The sequence below is a fragment of the Bos indicus x Bos taurus genome, chromosome 12 (genome assembly GCF_003369695.1).
Source record: "Bos indicus x Bos taurus breed Angus x Brahman F1 hybrid chromosome 12, Bos_hybrid_MaternalHap_v2.0, whole genome shotgun sequence".
Taxonomy (NCBI): domain Eukaryota; kingdom Metazoa; phylum Chordata; class Mammalia; order Artiodactyla; family Bovidae; genus Bos; species Bos indicus x Bos taurus.
Genome location: NC_040087.1, coordinates 29,918,052 through 29,945,884, shown reverse-complemented (window position 1 = coordinate 29,945,884; position 27,833 = coordinate 29,918,052). Strand labels below are relative to the sequence as shown.

Sequence of the window (27,833 nt, the reverse complement as noted above, 5' to 3'; positions counted from 1 at the left end):
AAATGGGTCAGAAACATGTTATTCTAGGACGCAGGATCAACCGAGCCAAGGACTTCTGGAATATGCTGCCCCAAGATTCAGGATGCAAGACTCAAGAAACAGCACGCGCGGTCATGATGTTCGTGAAGCCACAGGACCTTCCTACGAAAGCAGAGCCTGAAAACTCATCGACTCACAGAGAACTCCCCTTCTCTGAAGTTACAAGGCAGGGCAGCTGACAGGAGCGCGCTAGGAACATCTCGGCCCCTGACTAGCCAAGAATGGGGTCCCCGTGCTGCGGCTACTCCCCTTACCGTGAGAAGATCTGGGAGGGAGGAAAGGAGGAGAAACACCCAGAATCCCGGTAAAAAAAAAAAAAAAAAAGGCCCTAGCCTCGCAGACTGGGGTTTAGGGAGACAGGGAGGGGCAGCTCCGTGTGTGGTGACCCTTTGTGAACAGGCTCTGTGGCAGCTCGGCTCTCACCGAGGCTTTCATGAGAGCGGACTATGGTGCCCCCGCGCCGCCTGCCCCGACGCGGAAACCTCGGCGCTGCGGGCGGGCGCCGGCCAAGAGCCCCTCCATCGCACCCTCCGCCAGCTGTGGGGGCCTTCGCTCCTCGCCCGCCCGCCGGCCCACCCAAGTCACTCAGGGCGCGTCGGCTTTCGACCCGGGCTCGCCCGGCCAAGGCGCAACGAGACACGCGCCGGAATCTTTCCTTAGCGTAATCCCTCCGCTGCCGGCCGCGCACTAGTTTTAATCACGCCCCACTCTCCCCCGCCTTCCCCCGCCTGGCCGTCGGCGTCACCTCCGCCACCCGAGCGCTTTCCAGCAGCTTCCAGAAACGTCGCCTCCCCAAACCCAGCCACTCACATATGGCGGGCTCTTGCAGCCACCGGCCCCGCCCCTAGTCGTCGCCGCAGCTACAACTGCGGCTGCGGCGGCCGAGCGGAAAGCCACGCCTCTCTGCGGAGGCCCACCGGAAGTGCTCCCGTCTTCGCCTTCCCTGCCCGGCTGACGCCCTTTCAGGGCCCCCACGCAGAGCCGGAAGGGGAAGTGTTTCTCCGGGGACTCAAACCGGAAGCTGCTTTTCTAGCGGAGGGGCTCGGGGGGAGGAGCGGGCCGAGGAGAACGTGGGTTGAACGTCGCGCTCTGGCGTGGGAGCTCCAGTTGGAACGGGAGTTCCGAGCGACCCGGACGCGAGGAAGGACCGAGCCGGCGGCAGGTAAGAGAAAAGACGGAGTAGCTTCCTTCAGCTTCTGAAATAGGAAAAGCGGATGGAGCTGGGGTGATCTTTGGGGGTACTCTGCTGGTTGAAAGGAGGGGCTAGGCTGGGAGGGGGAAAGGCTTGGTGAATAAGGTGTTAGAATAGAGTACCAGATTCATTCGCTTGGACTCAGAGAGGTAAATGCTGAAGAGAAACCAGAGGTTCCCCTCACCGTACCCCCCCCGCCCGCCTCCCCGCTTCATAAGGAGCGTGAATTAACGGAACCCTGGTCTCCTCGGGTATCCAAGGTTGGGTTTTGAAACTGACGTCTCCTGGTCTGTGATTCGGGACGGCTGGCTTGGGTACCAGACAGGGCTGGGCGCCGAAAGCCAGCCCTAGCCCTCGGCTTCAAGTCTGTGTGGCCTCACCTTTGACAGCTTGCGTGCCGAGCCCCCTTCCTTGGAGGGAAAGCTTAAACGGGTGTAAGGCCTTCTTCGAGCAGTTGGTTCTCTGGGTTTCCCCATTTTGCACTGGGCTGTGACTTCAGCTTAATTGCTGCTTTCGCTAGCCCCAGGGCCAACTTGACGCTTTGATGCTGTAATTGGGTCCGTGCTGGGTTAGTACTTGACATATGGGCTTCTGGAGCGTCAGTGGCTCACAGAAGTAATGAAAAGGGTGGGGGTGGGGGTGGGGAGCGGCTCAGAAAAAAAAAAAACGCGGAGGGTGAAGTGGAGTAGACGGTAAGACTGGAAAGCCAGTGGTCTCACAGTGTGGTGGTATTTAGGTCTTAGCATTGCCCTCAGGTAACCCTGAGCGATTGAACACACACGCACGGAGCTGTCTGGACTTTACTGTAATCAGACTGGAATCATTACTTGATTTTAAGCTGAGCAGCGACAGACTCAGACTTGTTTTTCTTTAATAAAAGCATCACTTTGGCAGTGATAAGGAGTGGAGATGGAGATGAAGACAGAAGGGGTTTGAGATGCTTCCAAAGAACTGTCCACAGAATTTGATGACTTTGACTAGAGAAGCACTCAAATTTTCTAGTATGTGTGTTTGTAAGCATAGAGGTGCCAAAGTCTAGGATAAATAGAAGCAAAAGGAGCAGGAGCAGGTGGTTTTTTGAAGAGAGGACGATGAGGCCAGTCATTCAGGGATAAATTGAGTTGTAAGAACTACCCCAGGGTTTCCTATCTAGGACCAAGTAAGTTGTATTTGAAAGACTTGAATAGCCTACCTCTGGTTTGTTTTTTGTTTTTTGTTTTTTTAGCGAATTTTCTTTGGGGGCTTTTGCATATTCAGGATTTCAACCACCAACCTACCTGTTTTACCATTGAAATTCTTGGATGATAGGATCAGGAGAGCAAATTTGAATTCTTACCATGTTTTACTTTAGTAGAGAGAGAGAACCAGCCGGAAAAGTTTCCTTAATCCCTCAGGCAGATGGAAATTTTCAACAAGGAAGATTTGTTCCAGATACATGGCTTACCAGCCTTTTTTTTTTTTTGAGAATACTGCAGAATGATCCAAGCTATGCTGCCTATTTTCTGCATAATGTATAAAATAGCACTAAATAGTAGTTAAATTTTGCTATGTGTCAGGTGCTAAACATTTTACACGCATTGCATTTAATTCTTAGAATCATCTAATTTTCCAAATACAGTTTTGAACCTAAAGCCCGTGCTTTTAGCCACTCTTGAATCCTAGAAGTTGGACTCTTCTGTATAGTTCCCTTCTGTGAGTAGGTTATAAACAGAACCAGCCAGAGTTAACAAATTGGTGTTGTCCCTGAGGAACTTAAAAGGAAAAAGCACTAAACTTGTTTTTTTACCCTTTTGGCAGTGATACTCAGTGGACTGAATTTGGCCCCCTACCCCCAACCCCACCCCCCAGGTTGGCAACATTTGACAGACATTTGGCAACATCTGGAGATAAGGTTACAAGTGAGGGGTGGGTGTTGTTGATATCTAGCAGTTAGAGGTCAGTGATGCTGCTGAACATCCCCTTAACCCACAGGACAGCCTCCACAACAAATTGATCTGGTATATGATGTCTGTAATCTTGTGGTTGAGAAATCCTGCTTATGAATATTTCTTGAGGAATAGCAACATGAGATTCACTGATGTTTTTCTAAAGAGCATTTTTATTTTTGGAATTATTCCTTGGCTTGAAAGCTGTGTAAAGTATATTCCTCTGAAACAGAATAGCATAACTAGTTTCTAAAGTGAATCTGTGAGCCGCAGTTTCCCAGGAGGTGGTTGTCATAAGAATCATGGATTCTTAGATTTTGGAAAAACTTTTCTTCCAAGTGTTCTACAAATCCCTGTGAAGTGGTGATTCACTCTGCTCAGAGTTCTTTATCTAGTTTTCCTTGTATTTTAAACTACTGTTAACAATTACTTTACCTTACACTGAGTTCCAGTCTCATAATTTTGACTTGACTGAATGTGATTCTACTCTAGGGGACTACACTCAAAAAACACTTGTTACATGTGTAATTTGTACTATGACAGTGTTTATATTTTTGTTCTGTTACAAATTATTTAATGTAAAGTACATTATTGTCAGCTTTTAAGAAGTGGCACTGTTCTCAGCTGGTGCTATATTCTTGATAATTGAAAGCAGTAGGAATGTAGGGGGTTCTTTTTACCTTGTAAGGTAATAGCACAATGGATCTAGGTTTTGTAAAGTACTTTCTTAATATAATGTTTATATATTTGTTTTAAATCGTATATAGACTAAAAACTTAGGTTTTCAAACTCTGGTCAATGTAGTTAACTAATAGCTAACTCTATTACAAGTTTTGGTGTTTCCTTTTAAATGAGTCTACTACGAAGACTGGTCCTATTGCTGGTTTATGCCCTCTTCCCACAAATTTGCTAGATTTATAAATAAATTTAGGTATTTTGCTTTCACTTCAAAATAACAATTTTAGAATCTGTTTAACCTAGGGTATATAGTTCTCAAAATATACTTAATATATATCCATCTTCTAAAATAGCATAGCTCTTTTTCAGAGTAAATAGGATTTTTGTTTAATTGTCTATTGACTTTTTTTTTTCCAGGGTTCATTGAGAAATCCTTAGTGCTATTGACATGTTTCAAGGGACATAAATTAGCCAATGACTCGGAATGACGGATTCCCCGAAGAGTGGAAATGGTTTGCCAATGGTTGGACCAGGGCCTGATATAGGGAACTCTTCACTCCACATGGTGGGGTACTTGGGAAAAGTTAGTGCACTTATTTTTTGCCTCAGTGCAAAGTTGGTTTTTTCCCTCCTGTTTTTGAGACTTAAATTTGGTTTTAATTTTACCAATTAATTTCTAAAAAATTGTATCTTCCACGGAAATCTTACAGTAATGGCGAAAGACTGTTTCTGTTTACCTCTCTGTTTCTTTGATATGTGAAAGTAGAAAACATAGACCTTATGGTTTACTGTTTGAATATATCAAACATATTTTCAGTGGTAACTGACGTTACTTTTTCTCTTGCAAATAAAACTAATGCTATTCTTAACACCTACTTTAATATTTAAAACTAGAATATATTCTTTTTGGAATAATAGCTGTATTAAAGCCTGTATGGATTTCTTTTATTTGCTGTCTTTTAAGATATCTTGCCAGGATGCTTCTAGGTGAAAATTATTTAAAAATGTTCTGGTTACTTTTACATTTAACTTTTTGTAATTTGATAAAATCTGTGAGTGTCTAATTTACTTTTTTTCTCTTTTAGAATTATGATTCAGTGAAAGTTTTGTCAGATGGATATTGCCCTGCTTGTAGGGCGAAGGGAAAGTTAAAAGCCTTAAAGACTTACCGAATTAGTTTTCAAGAATCTGTCTCTTTGTGTGAGGATCTGCAGGTAAAGTATTAATCTTAGATGGTATCAAAGTTTTAGCCTTTTGCTTTTTTCTTCACTGTTTAAATTTGCGCTCATTTTGTAGTTTTTAGACTGTATGTTTTTTAATATGTAGATAATCAAAGTCTAGATCTGTCTGGTATGCAATTTTAAATATTCTCTGTTATTTTTCCATTCAGTTTCCTGAGTTATTACATGAAGATGTTAAGACTGTTAGAGGAGGGGATATATTTCAAGATTTTTTTTTAAACCTTTTGGGAGTCCTTTAGATGTTGTCACTGTTATCTGTTGGTTTATTAACTTTGGGACTCACTGAGAAAGTTATTAACCTCTAAATGTTATGTACTTAAGAACTCTAGAACTTCTTCATCTTGCAAAACTGAAATTCTGTACTGTTGAATAACAACTTCTCCCTGTAGCCCTGGCAACTACTATTCTAATTTGTCTATGAATGTGACTAATCTCTAGGTACCTCATATAAGTGGAATCATACAGTATTTGTCTTTTTGTGATTTTGCTTAGTGTAATGACCTCAAAGTTTATCCACATTGTACCATATGACAGGAGTTCCCTTTTTTAAGGCTGCATAATGTTCTACTGTGTTAATATGTATATACCACATTTTCTTTATCCACTTGTTTGTACATGGACATTTGGTTTGCTTCTACTTCTTGGCTATTGTGAATAATGTTGTAGTAAAAGTATGGGTGTGCAAATATCTCTTCAGGGTCTTGCTTTCAATTGCTTTGGACAACTTTTTGAATACAAAATTACCGCTATTGATTTTAAAGTGTTCTATATAATCTGACATGTGGTAGGATTAAGGAAATAATCTCAGGGTATAAAAGTTGAGGATCAAGTTGTTGATGGTGACTGCGCATCTAGTTAGTAATGGAAAAATGAAGAACTTGTCCTGTTAAACTAAAGAATTTCTAAATAAGTGCAATATTGGGAATGTAGTGTTCACTTGTATCAGATCAGATCAGATCAGTCGCTCAGTCATGTCCGACTCTTTGTGACCCCGTGAATCATAGCACGCCAGGCCTCCCTGTCCATCACCAACTCCCGGAGTTCACTCAGACTCACGTCCATCGAGTCAGTGATGCCATCCAGCCATCTCATCCTCTGTCGTCCCCTTCTCCTCCTGCCCCCAATCCCTCCCAGCATCAGAGTCTTTTCCAATGAGTCAACTCTTCGCATGAGGTGGCCAAAGTACTGGAGTTTCAGCTTTAGCATCATTCCCTCCAAAGAAATCCCAGGGCTGATCTCCTTCAGAATGGACTGGTTGGATCTGCTTGCAGTCCAAGGGACTCTCAAGAGTCTTCTCCAACTTCTCCAACACCACAGTTCAAAAGCATCAATTCTTCAGCGCTCAGCCTTCTTCACAGTCCAACTCTCACATCCATACATGACCACTGGAAAAACCATAGCCTTGACTAGATGAACCTTTGTTGGCAAAGTAATGTCTCTGCTTTTGAATATGCTCTCTAGGTTGGTCATAACTTTCCTTCCAAGGAGGAAGCGTCTTTTAATTTCATGGCTGCAGTCAACCATCTGTAGTGATTTTGGAGCCCAGAAAAATAAAGTCTGACACTGTTTCCACTGTTTGCCCATCTATTTCCCATGAAGTGGTGGGACCAGATGCCATGATCTTCGTTTTAGAAGATGCTGTATTTTAAAATGGAGGATTTAGTGCATTTCAGGTTTCCCGTGTAGCTCAGTCGGTAAAGCATCTGCCTGCAGTGCAGGAGACCTGGGTTCAATTCCTGGGTCAGGAAGTTCCCCTGGAGAAGGAAATGGCAATCCACTCCAGTATTCTTGCCTAGAGAATCCCATGAATGGAGGAACCTGGCAGACTACAGTTCATGGGATCATAAGAGTCGGACATCTTTCTTTTCTTTCTTTCTTTCTAAGTGCATTTCAGTTAGTTGTTGCTGTAAAATGAACCATCTCAAAACTTAGTGACAAAGTGACTTAATGGCTTCGCTCATGATTCTGTGGGTTGTCAAGGCCATTCTTACACTTCCCGTTTTGTTGGCTAGTACAGCTAAATTTAGTCTGTGTGGCAGGCTGTGGATGCCCTCTCCCAACTGGGAACTCAGCTCGGGTAGTCAGCAAGAATCTCACTTCTTTTCCACAAGGATCTCTCCATAGGCTAATTGGGATCCTTAGAGTGCAATAGCCAGAACTAAGAAAGTATCTTCCAGAAAGAGGGCTGTGAGAGGGCAAGTCCAGTCAGCCAGTGCTTCAGGCCTCCGTGTGCATCCTGGTTGTTCGTGTCCCATCACAGCTAGTCACGTGGCCAAGCCCGAGGCTGTGGCAGGGGGCTGACCCTAGGGCCTGACTACCTGGAGATATAATAGTTCTTTAGTTCACTAGAGGCCACTGAGATGGCTGTCTACCATACCTGTATAGAAGAAGGCATGTTTTAAGTGAAGGCACACAGGATGTAGATTTCTTGCATCTATCTTATAAAATGTTTTGCTGGTGTTCAAGCTTAGGGAAAATTCGTTGGTTATTTTAGTGATTTGTTTACACTTTTGCTGTTTGGCTGAAATTGTGTTCATGCATGGTAAACTCATTAAAATTCATCCAATTTGATTCTGAGACTCCATGTGGTTGTAAAATTGGTCCACTGATGTGCTCTCTGGTTAATAGTTTCAAACTATGTAACGTAGATATTACTCTTGGCAACTTTTTACATTGAAACTACTTTTCTAGTTTTTAATGCCATGCAGTATACCTATCCCCAAAAGACTAGTACACTTATCATAGAATTTTAGAATTTTTAATTCATTCAACATTGGATTCTTTGTTAAAGCAAAAATATGTATGTTTTCCTTGTTAGCTTACCCTGGTGTAGCTTAGATTAAACCCTTGACTATTCAAATTAACTAGGAAAAAATTACTCTTTTGAGGACTAAATTTTTGATTAGTTGTTTATCCTTGTTCCTTCAAATTTAGATTGATAATATTATATACCCTCTCATATCAAATTAATGCTAACATTTTATACATATTTTTCATAACATAGAAATGGTAAAGTAAAGCTTGAGCTTATTTGAATTTTTATTTTTTCTTTCTAGTGCATCTATCCTTTGGGCTCTAAATCACTTAATAACTTATTTTCTCCGTGTTTGGAAGATTGTCACACTCCAAATAAGTCTCAAAAAAGAAAGATCTTGGAAACCAACTGTGAAGATTCACCTCTTTTAGCAGGTTCCAAAAAGACTAAAAATCATCGAGGCATTGACAGTGAACAAGTTTTGAACAGTAACCATAATGGAGGAGAATATGATGGAACCTCACCAGACTTACCTGGTTCACTGTACAGTGGACAGCAGAATCCAGTTAGGACAGCTGATTGCCTGGAGCAGAATGAGGCTTTGGAAGCTGATACTGTTGACATGGCTTCTGAGGAAGATGCTCCCATGGTTGATGTTTCTGGAACTGAAGGAACTCGCCCTCAAAATGAAAGGTGCACATCTGAACTGGAAAAACCACTGGAGAGCAAACATACCTCATTGTGCCAGACTTCATGTGTGCAGTGGAAAAATGCACATGCTCTGTGTTGGTTAGACTGTATCCTGTCAGCACTGGTGCACTTGGAAGGGCTGAAAAGCACTGTGACCGACCTGCGGTCCAAAGAGGAGTCCGTGTTCGGGCGGTTGTTTACCAGGTATAGTGAAGCCAATAAGCTTCTGCACACCAGTCAGCTGGATGGAGTTAAAGGTTAGTAATAACATTTTATTTCTCTTTAATTTTTAGAGAGACTAATATTGAACTTGTCTCATAGCGCGTGAAAAAGATGCCATTAGTACCCATTGTTCTGTGTCGAGACCTGGGAGCAGGGACCAAAGGGACATATCATGAAGCTTGAGATAATACCAGTTGTGTTATCATGACTGCCCAAAAGGCAGTCTTTTTCAAAAACTAACAGTAAGGAGTCTGTGGTTAAATCTTATCTGTTGGTCAATGGTGATCGACATAGAGTCCATCACAGTAAAACTTTGTAAGTTTTTGAGTTGCTGTAAAGTGGAATAAAGAAGTAAATAGATCACCCATAATCCCACAACTCTCCAAAAATCACTTCATAGTGAGGGATATATTTTTATTTTCTCATGAAATAGGATACCCAGGAACCACCTCCAACCCAAGATAAAATATTTGCAGTGATTTACATGTACCTTTGTGTTCCTCCCCATGCCATCCTCTACTCCCCCGAAGGTAATCATTATCCTAAAATGTGTTTTATCATTTCTTCTTTTTAAATAGTTCTTCCTAAAAATAAAAAATAAATAGTTCTTCCTACATATATATGGCTAAGTAATGTATTGCCTAATTTAATGTTTTGAACTTTATTAAAAAAATATACAGTATATTTTTTCTGGGACCTTTTTTTTTTTCCTATAAAGATTTATCTGTAAAGCTGCTTGTATCTGTGGCTCACCAATTTTAATTGCTGTATAATATTTCCAGTTTGTCAAAATACCAGTTTGTAAGTATAGCAGTGCATTTATTCATCTATCATTGGGTTGATTCTTGCCATCATAAATACTGCTGCTGTGACTGTTTTTAGGCCAATCTCGCGGGGCCCAGGAGTTTGTTTCCCTTGGATCTACCTTAGGATAGACTCTGTCACACAGAATGGATAAAGGCTGATGGTTTTCCAGAGTGGTTGTACGAGTGTGTACTCCCATTAGCAATGTAGATGAGATCTTTCTCGTCCATATTTCTTCCCTTGGCTATTTTCACACTTGGAGATTTTTGCTATTTGAATGATATAAAATGGTCCTGATTTGCTTTTCCCCAATTTTAGAAAGATTGAATAGCTCTTCCTATATAGATTGACCCTCTGTTCCCTCTGTGAAGCCTGTTTGTGTCTTATACCTGTTTGTTCTGTTGTCATGTGCTTACTGATTTGAGCTTTTATACGTCCTTGTTGCTCTATTTATCTATGTCAGATAGCTTGCTACATCTCCCAGTTTATATCTTGTGCTTTTGCTTTTTTAAAGATGTCTTTTGATGTACAGAAATTGTTCATCTCCATTTTGTAGCTAGTAATGTTTGTGGCTTTAAAAAGAAATGTTTCCTTTATCCAAGATGAGAAAGTCATTCACCTGTGTTTTCACTGAGAAGTCACAGAGCTTTGCTTTTTACATTGAAATTCTTAGTTCAGTGAGAGGTAATTGGGTATGGTGTGTGGTAAGGGTTCATTTTTTTTCCCATTGCATAGCCAGTTTTTCTAGCTCCACCTTTTTCCTCAGGTGATCTGCCATGCCCTCTTTGTCATATTGCAGTCTGTGTAAGCAGTTCCTTAGCACTCAGTTTTGTTCTCTTAGTCACTTTGTCTCTGTACCAGTACCACACTATGTTAATTATTAGGGCTTTTTAGGTCTTGCTATCCTCATCTTTACTCAACTTGACTTTGATCTTGCAATCTTTTATATAAATTTTATACATTGTTTCCCCATCTTTGAATATTTTCCTGTTGCTGTACCAGTGCCAGGCTGTTTAAATTATTATGGCCTTTTGGGTCTTGGTATCTGGTAGGGGAGAATCCTTACTTTTATGCAGTTTGACCTTGGTTATTCAGTATTTTATTCATCTTTTACAAGATAATTGTTTTTATAATATAGTTGTAATTACATTTGTTCCAGCTGCATTACTGTTGATTGTAAGTTTTCTCTTTTTTTCTAGTGTGATCAGATACCAAAAATTCTGGTCAGTGCTCACTTCTTATTACAGGAGACTCCAGATGTTCTCATAGTGAAACACATAAGTAGTGTGTGATCAGGCTATATGAATTATTTACTTGTAAGAGATTTGAGTGAAAAGATCTAGTAGCCTAAGAGTACTTAGAATCAGGTGCATATGGGGGCTTTTACTCAAAATAATTTTAGTTAATCTTAGTTTCTTAATTTTCTTAGTTTTCTGTCAGTAATTTTGAGGACTTTTGCCCTAAAGAATGTCAAAAACATGGTCAGGTATGTGCCCCAAGATGTTCATTATAATACTATTTATAATAGTAAAATTAAGAGAAAAATCTTAAATGTCCAGTGATAGGGAATGGCCAATAAAACTATGGTTCAGTTGGAGTGTAATAAATAGCCTGCAAAGTTTTTAATGAAGCACATTTGTGTAAAAAAAGCAGAATGTGGAATTGTACAAAATTCGATGATGTCAATGAAGATCCCTTCATGCCCTCCTTCCTTCCCCTCCCCCCAAAAAAGATGTAGAAGGAAGGAAACATACCAAATGTTAGTTTTGGAAGTAATCATAATATTAAGAGTCCTTATAAATTTATCTGTTCCTGTGATCTAGTTAAGTTCAGTAAAAGTTATAAAGAGAAGATTAACTGATTAGAAGTTATTTTAGCATAAGGAACAATTGCATTGAAAGAAACGGCCTCAGATGTTTCAGAGATGGGCAGAATATTAACATGTAGCTCTTTAGCAAGGCCTGTGATTATTTGGGTGAGAAAAACTTTCACTGAGATTTTACTCTGGCAGAATGATGTTGAGCCAGGCAGTCAGTACTAACGATATTGTGCTGTTAAAACAGACTGAGGGAATGTATGGTATACTATGGGACTTCCCTGGTGGCTCAGATGGTAAGCATCTGCCTGCAATGCAGGAGACCCTGGGTTCGATTCCTTAGTCAGGAAGATGCCCTGGAGAAGGAATTGGCTACCCTCTCCAGTATCCTTGCCTAGAGAATCCCATGAGTACCCCGTGATGGGCTGCAGTCCATGGGGTCACAAAGAGACACAAGTGAGTTGGCTAAGCACATAAACACATGATACACTGCAAAGACAAGAAGAATTAAGGAATTTTGTAGTTTTCCGTTTTGTCTCTGGAAAATTTGTTGACTGAGAAACTTTCATTTTTGATAATGTGTTAATTGTCTGTGGAAAGATATAGGTTGATGAGAAATCTAATGTTCTATATTTTATTATTAGATGGAGATTGTAAAAAGCTTCCTTCAGAAATATTTGCAAAGATAGAGACCTGTCTGAATGAAGTCAGAGATGAAATTTTTATTAGACTTCAACCTCAGCTTAGATGTACATTAGGTAAGTAATTTGTGGAATTTAACTGTATTATTCATCTACTGTAAAGACATACTTACATCATAAGGAAATACAATACTGTTTTATTACTTGGGATGATCACATTCTTGGAAGGGAGAATCTGGGTAGAAATGTATCACTGGTTAAGTCATTCAAGGATGGAGTTGTTTTATATAAATATGCACGCATGTGTTCCATCCCTTCAGAGTGGATGCAGTTTTCAGAGCCAGCTCAGCACTCAGGGATTACACCATTGGCTTCTTTCCCTGTCCTTTGCCCCAGTAGACTACTCCAGCCACTTATCTGTTGGGTGGGGGAGTCATCCCAGAGGAGTCTTGTCCGTAAGATCACCAGAGTGTAGACCGAGGGGCTCCCATGTTGCATTTTGCGGCTATCAGTTCCCTCCTAGAGTGACCTGAGATGTTTTATTCAGGTTCCCTACTTCAGTTCCCAGTTGAATTTTAAAGAGTGGTTTCTTCCCCAGTCTGAATCAACACCCTGCTTACCCCTGCTCATTATAAATATTTGGAAGATTGTGTCTTGCTCTACTGCTGCTTTGGATGTGGATTTCTATATAACAGAGAAGGGATGTCTGAAAATTGTGCACTCATAGCAATTGGGCAGGCGTGTAGCTCTTCCTGTGCAGTAGCATCCTCTCAATGTGTCTGCACTATTCAGTCAGCAGTGAGAGGGGCTACGTTAGTGCTTAAGATCTTACTAATGAAGCCTAACATTTGCTTCTGGGAGCACGTTGGAATCTTACAATGTGTGTGTCCTCATTCTGAATATTGACATGTATTCTAAACCACTAAAGAAAGAGAAATAGAATCCATACTGGCTTGGAATGTTGGTTACATTTTTAAGATCAGCTTAATTACATTTTAAGACACTTAATCATTTTCATTACTGTTTTTTTTTTTTTTTTTTTTTAATGTTTTATTTTATTTATTGGACACACAGCATGTGGGATCTTAGTTTCCCAACCGGGGATTGAACCCATGCTCCCTCCATTGGGAGCTCAGAGTATTAACCACTGGACCACCAGGGAATCCCCATTACTGTTTTGAAAAAAACACATTGTAAGCTATCCTCTCTGCTCTCCCTCCTCACAGTTTAAGAAATATTACAACTAATACCCTTTTTGTACTCTTTCCCAATTATTCCTTACCTCACCACAAAGGTAACTGCTACCGTCAATTTGATATTTCCTTTCCTTCATTGTATATATGTATTTTTTATTTTTTTAAGGAAAAAGCCAGTATTTTATGGTGTCTACTTATTTTTGTAAGTGTAGAGAGTAATTGGAGAAGGCAATGGCACCCCACTCCAGTACTCTTGCCTGGAGAGTCCCATGGACGGAGGAGCCTGGTAGGCTGCAGTCCATGGGGTCGCTAAGAGTCCGACACGACTGAGCGACTTCACTTTCACTTTTCACTTTCATGCATTAGAGAAGGAAATGGCAACCCACTCCAGTGTTCTTGCCTGGAGAATCCCAGGGACGGGGGAGCCTGGTGGGCTGCCATCTTCGGGGGTCGCACAGAGCCAGACACGACTGAGGCAACTTAGCAGCAGCAGCAGCAGAGAGTAATTTAGTCTTTGAGTGTTGTGTACCAGGATAGACAGACCAATAGAACAGAATAGAAAGTCCAGATCCAAACCTGCCTGCCTCCCCCCAACCCCACCCCCGTTTGGTTTCTTCCTAATGGTGATGGTTGGTTCCTGATTGGTGGGGGAGGGGGTTTGGGTGGGATTAGAGCCCTTCTTCACAGCACAATTAGAAAGAAACTTCCAGTATTCACATATTTAAAGACCTAAACACGAAAAGCAGAATTGTAAAACTTTGGAAGAAAATATAGGTCACTATTTTACTAGAGATTGGTGACTGCAGTTAACATCAAAGTTTGAAACCTCTGTGTAAAGATAGAACAAAGAAATAATATCCAGGATATCTTATGAAGAATTCTTGTACATCAGTTTAAAAAAAAAAGAAAAAACCTGATAGAAAAGTGGCCAGACACATTAATGAGTCAGTAACAGAAGAGGAAACCTGAATAGCTAGACAGCAAGGAGTCCCTGAAAAGTTTGCATCCTGATGAACAAGATACTTCAGGGAAATATGCAAGCTAGGTACAGACGGTCTCCATCTTTCAGTGGTCCAACTTTTAAATTTTTTCCCGTTTACAATGGTGTTAAAGAAAGAAATGCAATCAGTAGAGACTGTGCTTTGAGTTTTGAATTGTGATCTTTTCCTAGACTAGTGATAAGCCCTATGATCCTCGCTTGTGATGCTGGGCAGTGGGAGTGAGCTGCAGCTCCCAGCCAGCCGTGCGATCACAAGGGTAAACAACTGATATGCTTACAACCATTCCAGATCCAGTCCAGCATCGTGCTTTTCACTTTCAGTGTAGTGTTCAATAAAGTGCATGAGATATCCAGTACTTTATTATAAAATAGACGTTGTATTCAGTGATTTTGCCCAACAGTAGGCTAATGTTAAGTGTTTTGAGCATGTTGAAGGTAGATTGGGCTAACCTTTGATATTTGGTAGGTTAGGAGGATTAAATGCCTTTTCAACTTAACGATATTTTCCATGATGTATAGGTTTATTGGAACATAACCCTTTCATGAGTTGAGGAAGATCTGTAGTTGAGCAGGAGTTCGGGTTAAGGCAATAGAGACAGAGAAACCACTTAATTTAGACAGGAGGTTATCAAAATTAGAAATAAGCTTTGGTATTGTACGTTTCTCTAACAGGATGCTTTAGACACCTAAAATTGATAATCAAAGGAAAAATAATTAAGATAAATTTAGGAGCTATGTACATTACCTAAAATGGTCTGTAGTCATATAACTTATTCAATTGTGTTTTGAGCTCTTTTGTGATAGTTTGGTTTGTTGAGAACTATAAATTTTTTAGAGCTAAAGATTATGTTGTCATAATGCAATATAAATTATTTACTTTTTCACTTGATATTAGTTTCAACAGAGTAAGTAAAGGCTGATAACTAATTACAAACTCATGCTATACTACATACTCTTTATGCATATGATGTTCATTTTTAGGAGATTAATTTGTTATTTCTTCTGTTTGTGAAAAGTATTTTGTTTTGGATTTCTGTTCTTTTACAAAAATAGCAGTGGGACTATAACTTTTGTGACCACTGATACTGATGGAGTGGTGCCTAAGACCACTGATTCTCAGGCAGGAACATCCACTATTCTGCCTCTCAATACAGCCGACCGAGATGACTCCTCTCAACTGCGTTCCAGACAGCTGTAGTTCCAGGGTTGGGGAGAAGCGAACGTTGGAAGTGAAGCAGTCCCAGGGGGAGGGAGTTGATGGCAGGGCTCGGATTAGTCCTTGGGCCAAATCAGTAAGGCAGCATCTAAGCTCCCTGGAGAATAGAAAGGAGGGAAAGCAATTGGAGGATGAATGTGAGGAGAATCTAAGTCCTCCTCCTAACGTGCTGCTCTCCAAATTGGAAGACAGAATCCACAGTTCAGCTTTTGTTTTAATGACAACAAAATTCAGATGTTCTTTAGTTTTAAAGTTGTTGAAGTTTAATTGTTAAAAGATTAAGAAGAGTAGTGGCTGAGGAGTCTGGTCCTGTGAGCCCGGTGCGTCATGCCCTCACCAGTTTGTAGAACAAGAGAGTCAGAGTAGAAATGGCTTTTTTTCATGGTTTTGTCCAACTTGGAAATTATTATCCTACAGGGTTTCTCCAGTTATATTATTTTTAGCATCTGTACCAAACAAATCTACATATTTTTGCTTTGTTTTTATGATGCCTTAGAACTGTCACAGTTCTGAGGATTTCTTTTTTTCCCTGAGAAAAGCTTATCTGAGGAGACAGTATGAGTCTTCTGTATCTTTGTCTTAGGTGTTTTCATAAGTGTCAACAAGACAAATGAAAGATAGCGAGTGAGAATTAAAATGATGAGCGTTTTTAGAAAGTGCTTCGAAAACTTCTCTTGCCCAATTGTGAATAACTTACTCTGTCATATATACATATTCCCATATATTCATACTGTGAATATAGTGAGAAAAGACAATCTGTAATTTTTTTTCAGTTCATTATGAGCAATAATTTTTCTTTTTCTTCTTCAAGGTGATATGGAAAGTCCTGTGTTTGCATTTCCCCTGCTCTTAAAAATAGAACCCCACATTGAACAGCTCTTCACATACTCTTTTTCTTGGAATTTTGAATGTTCACACTGTGGACACAAGTATCAAAACAGGTTAGTGTTTCTGTTTTCTTTAATGGATTCATTCTGTTGAAAATGTCTCCAAGTAATGAAATATGAAGAAAACTTGCTTCCACTTGTAGCATTGCTGTCTTTACCCTTGATAAAATTTCCTTTTGTATATTGAAGTTTCTCCACTGCTAAAAGGAAAAAGTTGAGCCCCAGAAACTTTATTATTTACTTGCTTTTTCATACTAAAAGAGTACCAAAAATAATAATAATAATAAATAAACATGAATGGTTTGATAGATTACTAGAAGGAATTTTGTTACAAAGTTCTTTAGTGGGAAGTGGGGGCTAATGGTGAAGTAGCACAGTCCTCTGCCTCCCCCACTTCTGCTGGATTCCCCGCTGAGTAAGTATACCTCTTAGAATTCTTTGCAAAGCCATATGTGTTTTGTTTACTCCTATATCAGAGACCAGGGCTTTTGTTTGCTGGTTTTGAACACTGTGGAAACTTGATTTTAGGCTCCCAGAGTCTTGGCAGCAGATGTTAGAGGTAACTTATGCTCTCCCATTCCTTCCCTTAGTCCTATGAAAGAGCCACCACCAGAATCCTTCTACACGTGAACTGTCTCAGCTTTCTACTTCCCTGCTGCCTCTAGGTGAGGATTAGAGAGATCACGATTGTTGTACATGACCCTGAGATTGGTACTCAGGACGAAACATGGAGAAGAAAGAAGCTGCAAAGTTATTTTGCTTCCATACACCTACCATATAAAAAAAAAAGAGAGAAATTAGGTTTTGGAAGAGGAGTCAGGGAGAGAAAATTTATCAGACACAACACCCTTGCAGTGTCCATATATGAGAAAGTCACTGGCTGGCTGGCAATTAAAACATGACCACGCTGGTTCTGTTGGTCATTTATTCAAACTGTTACAATAGAGGTAAAATCCTTTCCTCTTTTATTGAATTCATCTGTTAGTAAACTAGAAAATTTGGAGTCTCCAAGTTACTGAATAAATGTATATGAAGAAATACTACTTCAGATATTCATTATCTTAACTGAGACTATTTTCAGGTATTTAGGGATTAGTCAGGGAGAGCTGAGTGTGAGAGAATGCTCTAGGAAATCCAAGCTGTAGAACCAGGAAGCATTTTTTTTTTTTAATCAGTTAAGTCAAAAGGACTAGAACAGAGTTCAGTTCAGTTGCTCAGTCGTATCTGACTCTTTGTGACCCTGTGGACTGCAGCAGACCAGGCTTCCTTGTCCATCAGGGAACAGAGTAAGACTTAGCATTTCACTCATACTTAGGACTTAAGTAACTTTGTATGAGTATTAGAAGAAGCATCTGCTTCTAGGTCTTCTGGCATTGAGTTCTATAAATTATCTGACTTTCTCCTCATTTAACATATGCAGAAACTGAAACTTGAAAGGGGTTAAATTGTTGCCTGAGGTGACAGACTAGTAAGTGGAACAACTCAGGCTTAGACTTTCTGTCCCCTCAGACTTTCCTGCTCACTGAGGTATGCTGCCTAATTTCCACCTGGGTCTTAAATAATACAAATAACAGAAACAAGCCTGAAGCCGACAGTCAGCTTGATGATAGCTTTTCCAGAATCTGTATCTCAGTTGTTTGACAGCTTTTCACTGAGCATATTCTCTGTGCCAGGAACTCAACAGAAATCATCTTTATTCTGGCCAAATTCAGACAGTTAGTTAGGGAAGTAACATGGAAACATAACAGAGGGCCAGTGACTTAGCAGTTATTTTGATCTGTTGGCTTTGAATACAAAGTGAAAAGTGCCTTTTGGAGCCGTATAGAAAAACCATGAGAGCTCAAGGGAGAGAATCCACCAACCACTTGCCCCCCTCCCTTTTTTTTCATTAAAGTTTTTTTGCTCTAAAAGTAAAAGTAGTTAGAGGGGAAAAGCTTAAAATGAAGTGGCATTACATTGAAACTTATTTTCACTTAATCTGGTGGAAGAATATCAGCAAACTTGTTCATTTGTGTGCTGCTGTTTTTAGTGCTAGTTTAAGAGCTTTTGACTTGACTTAGAAGATAGTTTCTGCAGGCAGTTAAAGACCTTGGAGTTGGGCTCCCTGAACTCATTTCATGTCTGTCGGGTTTATCATCTGATGTGTCTCGTTTTCCTCATCTGTAAAATGGGGATGAAAAGAGCGCCTGCCACAGGGATGTTTTGGTAGATGAGTTATATGTAGTATAACTCATATGCCTTATATGTAGTACCTGCTCAGGAATGTGAGATGTCATGTGGGGCATTAATGCTTATTTGCTGAGACAAACTCCCTTTTATTAATGAAAAATAGGAGCCTTTACTTAATATTTATCTTTGGAAACTGAGAATGTAGCAGAAATAACAGTCAGTGCGTTTGTTGATACCCTTATGTGGCTTTGCCTTTAAAATGTTAGCTTCCCTGAGAATTGATCTATTTGTGACAGCCTGTACTTACCTCACATATAAGTTATTTACTGGTATTTGTTGTTATTTATAAAAGAAGGTGGTGTCTCTTAGATAATAAATAATTGCTCTTTTAAAGATACTGTTAATTGAGTTGAATTGTAGTGTGCATCTGTAAAGATCATGTTTGCAGATGCTTTTGCTATCAAATATTCAGGCTTAAGTGCAAAATTTAGAACTCATGTAAACTGTGAAATCCGCATTTTTTCACAACTGATACTTATAGTTTAAAAATCAAAATAATTAATTGTTGCTATTCCCAAATATGTTTTTGTAAGTGCCCTTTTCATTTTTGGTTGTTAGTAATGGATAGCCAGATGGTGAATTTTTTGAGTAAGGATGAACTCTTAATACATTTGAAAGCCTTAAAGCAGTGGTTCTTCACTCGGGGCTCTTTGCTGCCCTGGGATGTTTGGCAGTGTCTGGAGATAGCTAGTTGCTGCAGCTGGAGGCTGTTACGGCGTCTTGTGTGCAGAGAGGCCAGGAATGAGGCCCAGCATCCTCCAGTGCACAGGTCAGTGCCCTCCAGCGAAGAATAACCCAGTACGAAATATAGAGCAGTGGGATTGCCCTTGAGAAACCCTGCCTTTAACATTTTCACCTCATAGCTGAGAAACTATAGATAATTAATGTGGAGCGTCCTTACAGAAAACTTTACTAGGGTAGGGTTAGGAAGGAACATTGACATAAATTTGCAGGAATAGGAAAGTATGAATAAATGAAAGTGCCTTCTGTTTTAGTCATTGATTTAAGGTAACATGAATGATTATTAACTTAATCAAAATTATGTCTTTTTTTTTCTTAATAGATGTATGAAGAATCTGGTCACCTTTACAAATGTCATCCCTGAGTGGCATCCACTTAAGGCTGCCCATTTTGGTCCGTGTAACAATTGCAACAATAAGTCACAAATAAGAAAAATGGTATTAGAAAAGTGAGTTTAAATTGCCTTACTATTTTTAGAACAAAGTGAATGTGGATTTACTTTTTTTTTTTTCCCAATGTATAGTATTGAAAGTGATGACTGCAACTTGCTTTTCAGAAGTTTGAGTTAGCATAGGTTTATGAATTGCCAAAGTGCTTCTCTCTGTCAGGAGCTCTGGTAAGCTGTTCAGGTGACACACCACTGCAGAGCTGACTTAGGGTAATTGTCTGACCCCACACCTACTATCTCTCCTCCTTTTTTTCTTTGTCTTCTCTCTCTTTTAAGTGTATTAAACTTCCATTTTCCTCACCTGTATCAAGTGCCTAGAGTCATTAGAATTCTGGGATTTCCTTAACCTGGTTTCAAGAACTAAGATGATTCAGAATGAGCCATAGGCTCATCTATCTGAGTTTCCATCTTCTCCCAGACTTCAGCGTGCTAATTCTTCATTCTTCTGTAAGCTTTCTGCTGCCCTTGAGCAGATATATCTTCATTATATATCACCAACCCTTCTGTTTTTCCTCAGTGGGCGGACTGATTAGAATTTTCTTTTTTGTATTATCAGAAGCTCCATCTCTATAAAAGCTCGCAGGTCAGTTCCATGTTCAGAGAAGGCAGTGGTACCCCACTCCAGTACTCTTGCCTGGAAAATCCATGACAGAAGAGCCTGGTGGCTACAGTCCATGGGATCGTGAAGAGTCGGACATGACTGAGCGACTTCACTTTTCACTCTGATGCATTGGAGAAGGAAGTGGCAACCCACTCCAGTGTTCTTGCCTGGAGAATCCCAGGGACGGGGGAGCCTGGTGGGCTGCCGTCTCTGGGGTCGCACAGAGTCGGACACGACTGAAGCGACTTAGCAGCAGCAGCAGCAGTTCCACGTTAGGCAGTTTCTCTATCTTTTTTGTTAATACACTCACACACGTACCTCCTCTGTAACTTTGTCCCTGCCTAAAGGACATGTTTTGAGGTTTCATTTGATGTAGTAAAGAACCAGTGACATTAACCTTCTCTTCCCTTTTCCCAACGGCCTTGAATGTGCCAAGAAATCCCTCAGAACCTTTACTAAAGGTTTAATTTTCACCCAAGTAACAAAATCTGAGTTAATCTACTAGTGCCAAGACCTAAAAGGAGAAAAGAACAGCGTTCCTTCTAGTCCATTTCCAGGCATCTGCTTTAAACCTTTAAGGTAGCATTCACTTTGACATTTCAGTACAGTGTGCCTTTGCCACCTTTTAAAATAGTTGAGGACTGGGGCTCTCACACCATCACCTGGGCCCCACCTGTGTTTAACCTCTCCGTGTCCTTCCAATGTGACTACATTTTTTGGTTAAAACAGTACTTCATTGTTTATTATGAGTATACATATATCCCTTCTCTTGCCAAGGAGTATATGTGGTTATATTTCATCTCTTTCATAGCTCTTTATTTTTCTTGGAGTTATTGATTGTGTTTTCATTTGCTTTGTTATATATGCATTGTGAATTTTCTCCGAATTCTTCAAATGCCCATTAATTTTCTAAACACTTAAATGCTTCACAGTTTTTAAATTCTCCACACTTGTGGCATCGCAGATCAATGTGTGGCAAAAAACAGAATTTATTGATATAGACAGTTTGCAGGACTTTTTATTTATAGTTACATAAAGACCAGATTATTCTCTAATAGATTGACAAGGGATAATTTACAAATTATCCCTTGTCAGTTTGGATAATCTACATTTTTGGACACTGATTCAAGTTTATTTCAGCTGAATAAATGTTGATAAGCTAAGTAAGTTTTGACATCTGTTTCAATACCTGGGAAAAGAGATATTCAGCATTTTTTTGTAAATCCTGAAAGTTCTGTTAAATTGAGTTATTTGAGGCCTATTCTGGGTTCTGTTCTCTGGTTTGTCATGTTACTGAAATGTATTTTTGAAATTACAGATGTTTTGAAATTTATAGTAAATCAACCAGTATGTTTTCTTTTCTACTTCCTTAGAAATAAACTTTTTGTAAGTAGAATTTTAACTTGATGGGTCTGTCTACTTCCTGAGAAAACAGAGAAATAGGCCAAATTATTAGCTTATTCAATTTTTTAAAATGTTTATTTGAATATTTTAGGTTTATTATTTTGTTTCACATATTACCTGTCCCATCTAACAAAAAAGCAGTTAATTTGGGCACTTGGTACCAAAGAAAATTCTCGAAGGTCTAGATTTTTTTCTTTTGATTCTGTGAAGTAGTTTTCAAGAGATTTTCTGTAAGCCAAAGCAGTGTTGCAGCTTACAGAGCAAGTTTTGTTTAATGGCCTGTGTTAGAGCTTTACTACATGATGGCCTCCAACTGTCACTGACACCATTCTGAGAAGGGTGTACTGTTACACACGTCTTCAAATGAGTTCTCCGTTTCTAATTAAGGCATACATCTGGAGGTTCTCAAGAAAAAGCAGTGCAATTGGCCTTGGGAGTGTTATGCGTGACTCACTTGCCTCAGACCATCTTTTGTGCAGCCAGACACATGGCATCACATCCATTTGACTTCTCTTGCCTTTCTCCCCTACAGAGTCTCTCTCGTATTCATGTTGCACTTTGTGGAAGGCTTACCCCATAATGACTTGCAGCGCTATTCATTTCATTCTGAAGGCTGTCTTTATCAAGTAACTTCTGTAATTCAGTACCAAGCAAATAATCATTTTGTAACATGGATTTTAGATGCTGATGGTAAGTGCTTAAACGTTTTTCTTTTATGATAATAGGCGTGGGGACTGAACTCTAGTTTGTTGTTCTTTTAAGACAAACGTTGCCTTGACATTCTTTTCTCTCTTCTTGTCCTTGCCTGTTAAAACCCTACCCCTCTCCTCTACCCCATCACCCTGCTTTAGAATCACTCCTCATGGCTGCCTTTGTTTGTTCATATCAGCATGTTTATGAGTATACACATGCATATGCATATGCTTTTTTAAACAGAGATTGAGGTGAGAGACTACTATTGGTTTATAGTTTGCTGTTTTTCACTGAATGTTCTTCCTGGGGATAGTTTGGATACATATCACAATATACTTATAAAAGCACTTTGCAAAAGGAAACTCATAAATACAGATATTACCTTAAAGTTTTACCCTACTTCAGAATTTACGGTGGGGATTAGAGTTCTCAATAACTTAAAAAAAAATTTGAAAAAAAATTTTAGTTTTCTAATTGCATTCTAGAGAATGAAAAATCCTCTTCAGAGAGAAGAGGTTAGGTGTTTTCCAACTTTGACAAATATATAAAAATTGTATGGTTAGCTTATAAAAAATGTCCTGTCTCTTCTCTAGAGCAGTGAATCAATCTCTGAGAGTTCAGCCCAAATAGTAATCAGATGGTTCTAACATACGTTTGTGGTGGAGATCCACTGACCTAGGCAAAGAAAATATTCTCAAAGTTTTAATGGTATAGGATAAGAAGTACTGGGTTCGGATTGTTTATAAGACTGTATCGATATAAACTTATTTAGCAGATAGTTTTGTTTGTGATTTTTTTTGGTGTTTTAGAGGGGGTATTTAATGTCTTTCCCTGTCATTGATCATCTCATCCCTACTTGACAAATGAGAAAACAGGAGCTTAGAAATAAGAGCAGACACCCAAAAACCTAAGCTTATATTTTTTTCCTAACCGCCCCCCCCCCAATAAAATAATCAAATGTTGGTACTTGAGGTAACAAGCTTCATTTATCTTGAAAATTCATATATATGAAAAACTTAAATCTATTTTCTGATATTGTTATATATATCAGGTGATACTGCACTCTGAATTCCAGAAGTTAAAGATACTTCTGTCTTGATTTTTATGAGCATTTTAGAAAAGAGTAAACACTGCCTCAGTTTTTCACATTTCTGGATGTTTGTCCATAACTTGTTATCCAAATCCAAGGACTTGACATTCGGCAGAGAAAAATGGTGACATAAGGATAAGGCCATGTTTTCAAGTTCTCTTTTGGTGGGTATTCAGTAATAATAGCAGTTAAAAAAGCCAGAAGAAAGTTACCTAGAATAGTGGTCTGTTTGAATGTCTAACCTCTCACTTTCACTCCCCATTCCCCAGGAAGTTGGCTAGAATGTGATGACTTAAAAGGCCTGTGTTCTGAAAGGCATGAGACATTTCAGGTTCCTGCTTCGGAGATACATATTGTTATTTGGGAAAGAAAAACATCCCAGATGACAGATAAAGCACCTGCCTGCCATCCACTTAAAAAGACTAGTGACCAGTATGCTTTCGGCGACGAGAAGCAAGTGTTTCCAGCAGCATGCTCTGCAGGCGAAGCTGCCTCAGCTGAACCGTCTTCAGGAACGTACCCCACAGATGTGTCCATGGTTCCTAATACCCTCTCACAGGATGAAGCCGTAGCTCCTGGACGTCATTCCCTTCCAAATCTGAAAGGTTCAGTTGACAGTGGTATCTTACCCTTGACACTTGAAGAAGTACAGTCCAACTCTGAAGGTTTCTTATTAGAACACAAACCTGTGGCAGAAAATGCAGGGGTTGTTGAAGCAAACACTTTGCAGTCAGAGGAGCCACTCATAGCTCTTTTAGTGGCCCCATGCGAGGACAAGCTTACCCACAACCAGCCAGATTTAAGCTTTTCATCCCACCTCTTAACTATGCCATCAGTACAGGTGTCTACAGAAGATACTGCAGTTACTCAGCCTGTTAATGACACTCAGGCTGGTGGCCTTATACAGCAAGTAAAGCCAGTAGACACTGAGGGTACAGTTGCCCTAGAGAGGAATGCTTCACTGAAACAATTTCTTGTAGCAGAAACGGAGAAGTTAAATCCAGAACAACATGTTACATCTCAGGTATCTGATTGGAAGGAAAAAGAAACCACAGCATTTTCTCAAACTGTAACAGCTAAGCCGTTACAGAATCCACCTCTGAAAGAGAATCAGAAGAAACCATTTGTGGGAAGTTGGGTTAAAGGCTTATTAAGCAAGGGTGTTTCTTTTATGCCCTCTTGTGTTTCAGCTCATAACAGAAACACTGTGACTGATTTGCAGCCTTCAGTTAAGGGGGCAAGTAATTTTGGTGGCTTTCAAACTAAAGGTTCAAGACAAAAGGCCAGCCAGGCCTCCAGGAAAGCTCACAGGAGGGCAGCTAAGCCGCCTCTGCTGAGTAACTCTCCTCCAAGCCATCAGTCACCAACCAGCACAGCTTCCCCTCCCCGTGCTGATGGCACTGGTGATTCGGAAGTCTGGAAGAGATGTGAAAGTGCCTCCTGTGGAGCTTACCTCAACCACAATTCTCATGGAAATGAAAATGGTGTTTCTTCACCAAACCATGGAGACACAATTGAGGGTCAGATTCATAAACTCCGTCTAAAACTTCTTAAAAAACTTAAGGCAAAAAAGAAGAAATTAGCCTCTCTGATGTCTTCCCCCCAAAACGGAACACTTCCAAGTGAACCTTCGGAACAGGTGTCCCATTGTGGGTCTCCAAATGACAGTGAGTCAATAGAAGGCTTGCTACAAGAACTGCAGCGTCAAATTGACATTGCCGATAATAAATCAGGGTGTGCCACAGTTCCCGGTGTTTCCCCATACGGTGGTCAGACGCATGAAGAAATTCTAGCAGAATTACTGTCCCCGGCCACTGTGGTTTCAACAGAGCTCTCAGAAAACGGGGAGGCTGACTTCAGGTATTTAGAAATGGGAGATAGTCATATCCCGGCACCAGTTCCCAATGAATTAAACAGTATTGCCCACAACACACATCTGAGGCAGGAGCATAATTACTGTAGCCCCAAGAAAAATCAGAGTGAACTTCAGCCAGATTCACTCACAAATAATGCCTTTATTAGAACATTGAACTTGGAAAGTCCCATGAAGACTGATATTTTTGATGAGTTTTTTTCTGCTTCAGCATTAAATTCTTTAGCAAATGACACATTAGACTTACCTCATTTTGATGAATATCTGTTTGAGAATTGTTGAGTGCTTTTGGCTCTTTTTAGTTTAATATTTATTACTACTATTGGAAAAATTTACTGTATTTCTAGGTAGTGTTTGACACACTGGCCTTGTCATGAACAAAATGTAAGCTACTGAAGGTTTTGCCTCTCCAGTATTCTTACCTGGAGAATCCCTTGGACAGAGGAGCCTGGCGGGCTACAGTCATGGGGTTGCAGAGAGTCGGACATGACTGAAGCGACTTGGCAGTAGCAGCAGCATGCCCATGAAGCCTGTGTTTCATAAGTTTAAATAATGATGAATGTGTTCTCCTTTTTGGCTTCATTTTGTGGTTGTAGGTGAATGAGGATTTGAAAATGTTAAAAATGAAAAGTAGTGTATAGTTTCTAGCAGTTTTACAGTTGGGTATACTAAATTTCTACATTTCAAATTTTAGTTTCGTTGGTTCAGGAGAAACACTAGTTGATACAAACTTAAGTGTCTGTATATGGTATGTGAGCATGTGACTGTTTTTGCTAGTGGTGCTGTGGTCTTAGATAAGAGCCTAAGCGTGTTTCTTGTACCAGTAGAGTGGTATAGAATGTAAACTTCCCCCCCATATAATTTGTCTCCCCTCTCTCTCCTTAAAAAAGATGGCAGGAAACTCATAACTAGAATGTTGCATAATGCTGTGATCAAAAAACGATCTATAAAAGGAAAAAGTAATGTATTTTTGTGTTGATGTGCTAAGAGATTATAAGTATCATCTTTCTTTCTCCCCTAAGATACTTATTTCTGTAGCCAAAGTGGAACACACCATCTAACAGTTATGTTTTGGCAGAAATAGCCAGTACATGTAAGGCTTGCATATGTTGGGTTCTATTATAAATGAAATGTTAATTCATTTAAACCTCAACGTTCCTATGAGCAAAGTACTCTTATCACCTTTAACAGTTAAGGAAACGCCATTGAGCTAATAAGTTGTAGAGCTGGGAATGAGTAGAGTGGTTACTACAACAATAAGAGGTACTGAATTTATATGTTCTATATGAACATATAAGGTTCCTTATATGAACTTGTAGCTTCATTTAAACTTTGGGTGACCAAACAGCACCTCCTGCTGTATTAATTTGAATTAGTAGCAGAATTACTAAGGTTTAAGGGTGGCCATCTTGGGGAAAGAATACTTTGCTAGGGACTCAGAACTTCAGAATTGATTCATCAAATTTACTTCCAAACCTCCCTCCCTTCCCTTTTTTCTGATTACAAAAGTGACATGTTTATTATAAGGAAAAACTGGGAAAATACAAGAGAACACCAAGATTTCAGAGTATTCATCTTAACATGTACTGATAATAACTACTGCAGACATTTTCATGTTTTTATGCATTTAGACTTTTAAGAAATAAAAGCTTCTGTCGTACCTGTTTGTTAATGATCTGTGTTCATGTTTAATGAGCATTTTTTCCATCTTTAGTTTTTGACACCTTTTGGATAGCTATGTAATGTTACATTGTATTACCACTGTTTCATCAATTTATATTTTGAAGTGATTTGTACTGTTTTGTTATTGTTAATTATACCTATTGACAAAAATTTTTCACAGATCCAGGTTTTATTTTCTGGGAGTGGAATTGCTGGGTCAAAGAATATGCACTTTTATTTTTGGTCTTTTAATAATGGCTTGAGTCGTTTTGCTGAATCCTCATCAGCACTAGGAAGTAGCATTGGTCAGGGGAGGAGAACCTTGGCTCATTTTGGTTACATTTCCATGATGACTAGTGTGGCTGAATATTTACTGTAACTCTTAGCCATTTGAGTGTCTTTGAGGCATTGCTTATCCATCCTTCACTTGTTTTATTCACTCAAATATTTCTAGGTTTCTGCTGAATGTCAAGCATTGTTATAAAGCTGATATAAGGCAATAAAAAATAATAATAAAAGGAAATTCTTGCGTTTCAGTCATTGCCTTTTAAACAAGAAGGTAAATGTATAATGTTAGGTGGTAATAGGAAATGGATGTGGTTGACTCTTGCTGTTTGGTAGTTCTATAAAGTTGCCGTGAACACTGCATTAGCAATTACTAAACCACTGCTCCTGGCGGGAGTACAGTTAGGTTCCTGTGAACCTCTGCTCACAACATCTTCATCATTTGATCAACAAATGATGTTTTTTGTGTCTTTCTGTTTAAAGATACCTTATGTAATAGATATTA

General features: G+C 39.6%; 1 protein-coding gene and 1 long non-coding RNA gene across 5 annotated transcripts in view; one reads left to right on the top strand and one right to left on the bottom strand.

Annotated features, from left to right (window-relative positions):
• Positions 1–959, bottom strand: part of LOC113902341 — a 93,339-nt gene extending 92,380 nt beyond the window's left edge. Inside the window, exon 1 of the long non-coding RNA XR_003513782.1 lies at positions 850–959. This is a non-coding gene — a long non-coding RNA (uncharacterized LOC113902341). The remainder of the gene's footprint in view (positions 1–849) is intronic.
• A 122-nt stretch (positions 960–1,081) lies between these two features.
• On the top strand, positions 1,082–27,566 carry USPL1 (ubiquitin specific peptidase like 1). 4 transcript variants are annotated; one of them, XM_027557483.1, is made up of 9 exons: positions 1,082–1,201; positions 4,252–4,417; positions 4,920–5,048; positions 8,132–8,777; positions 12,007–12,120; positions 16,227–16,356; positions 19,595–19,720; positions 22,258–22,415; positions 23,778–27,566. In XM_027557483.1, the coding sequence occupies exons 2-9, from the start codon at positions 4,319–4,321 to the stop codon at positions 25,661–25,663; spliced, it is 3,288 nt and encodes a 1,095-aa protein (XP_027413284.1). In that variant the 5' UTR covers positions 1,082–1,201; positions 4,252–4,318; the 3' UTR covers positions 25,664–27,566. The 4 variants fall into 4 exon arrangements, 3 of the variants coding, with proteins under 3 accessions (XP_027413284.1, XP_027413285.1, XP_027413286.1); XR_003513778.1 differs by lacking the exon at positions 4,252–4,417 and adding an exon at positions 16,893–16,967 and having other exon boundaries at positions 1,083–1,201; XM_027557484.1 differs by lacking the exon at positions 4,252–4,417.
• Positions 27,567–27,833: the final 267 nt, after the last annotated feature.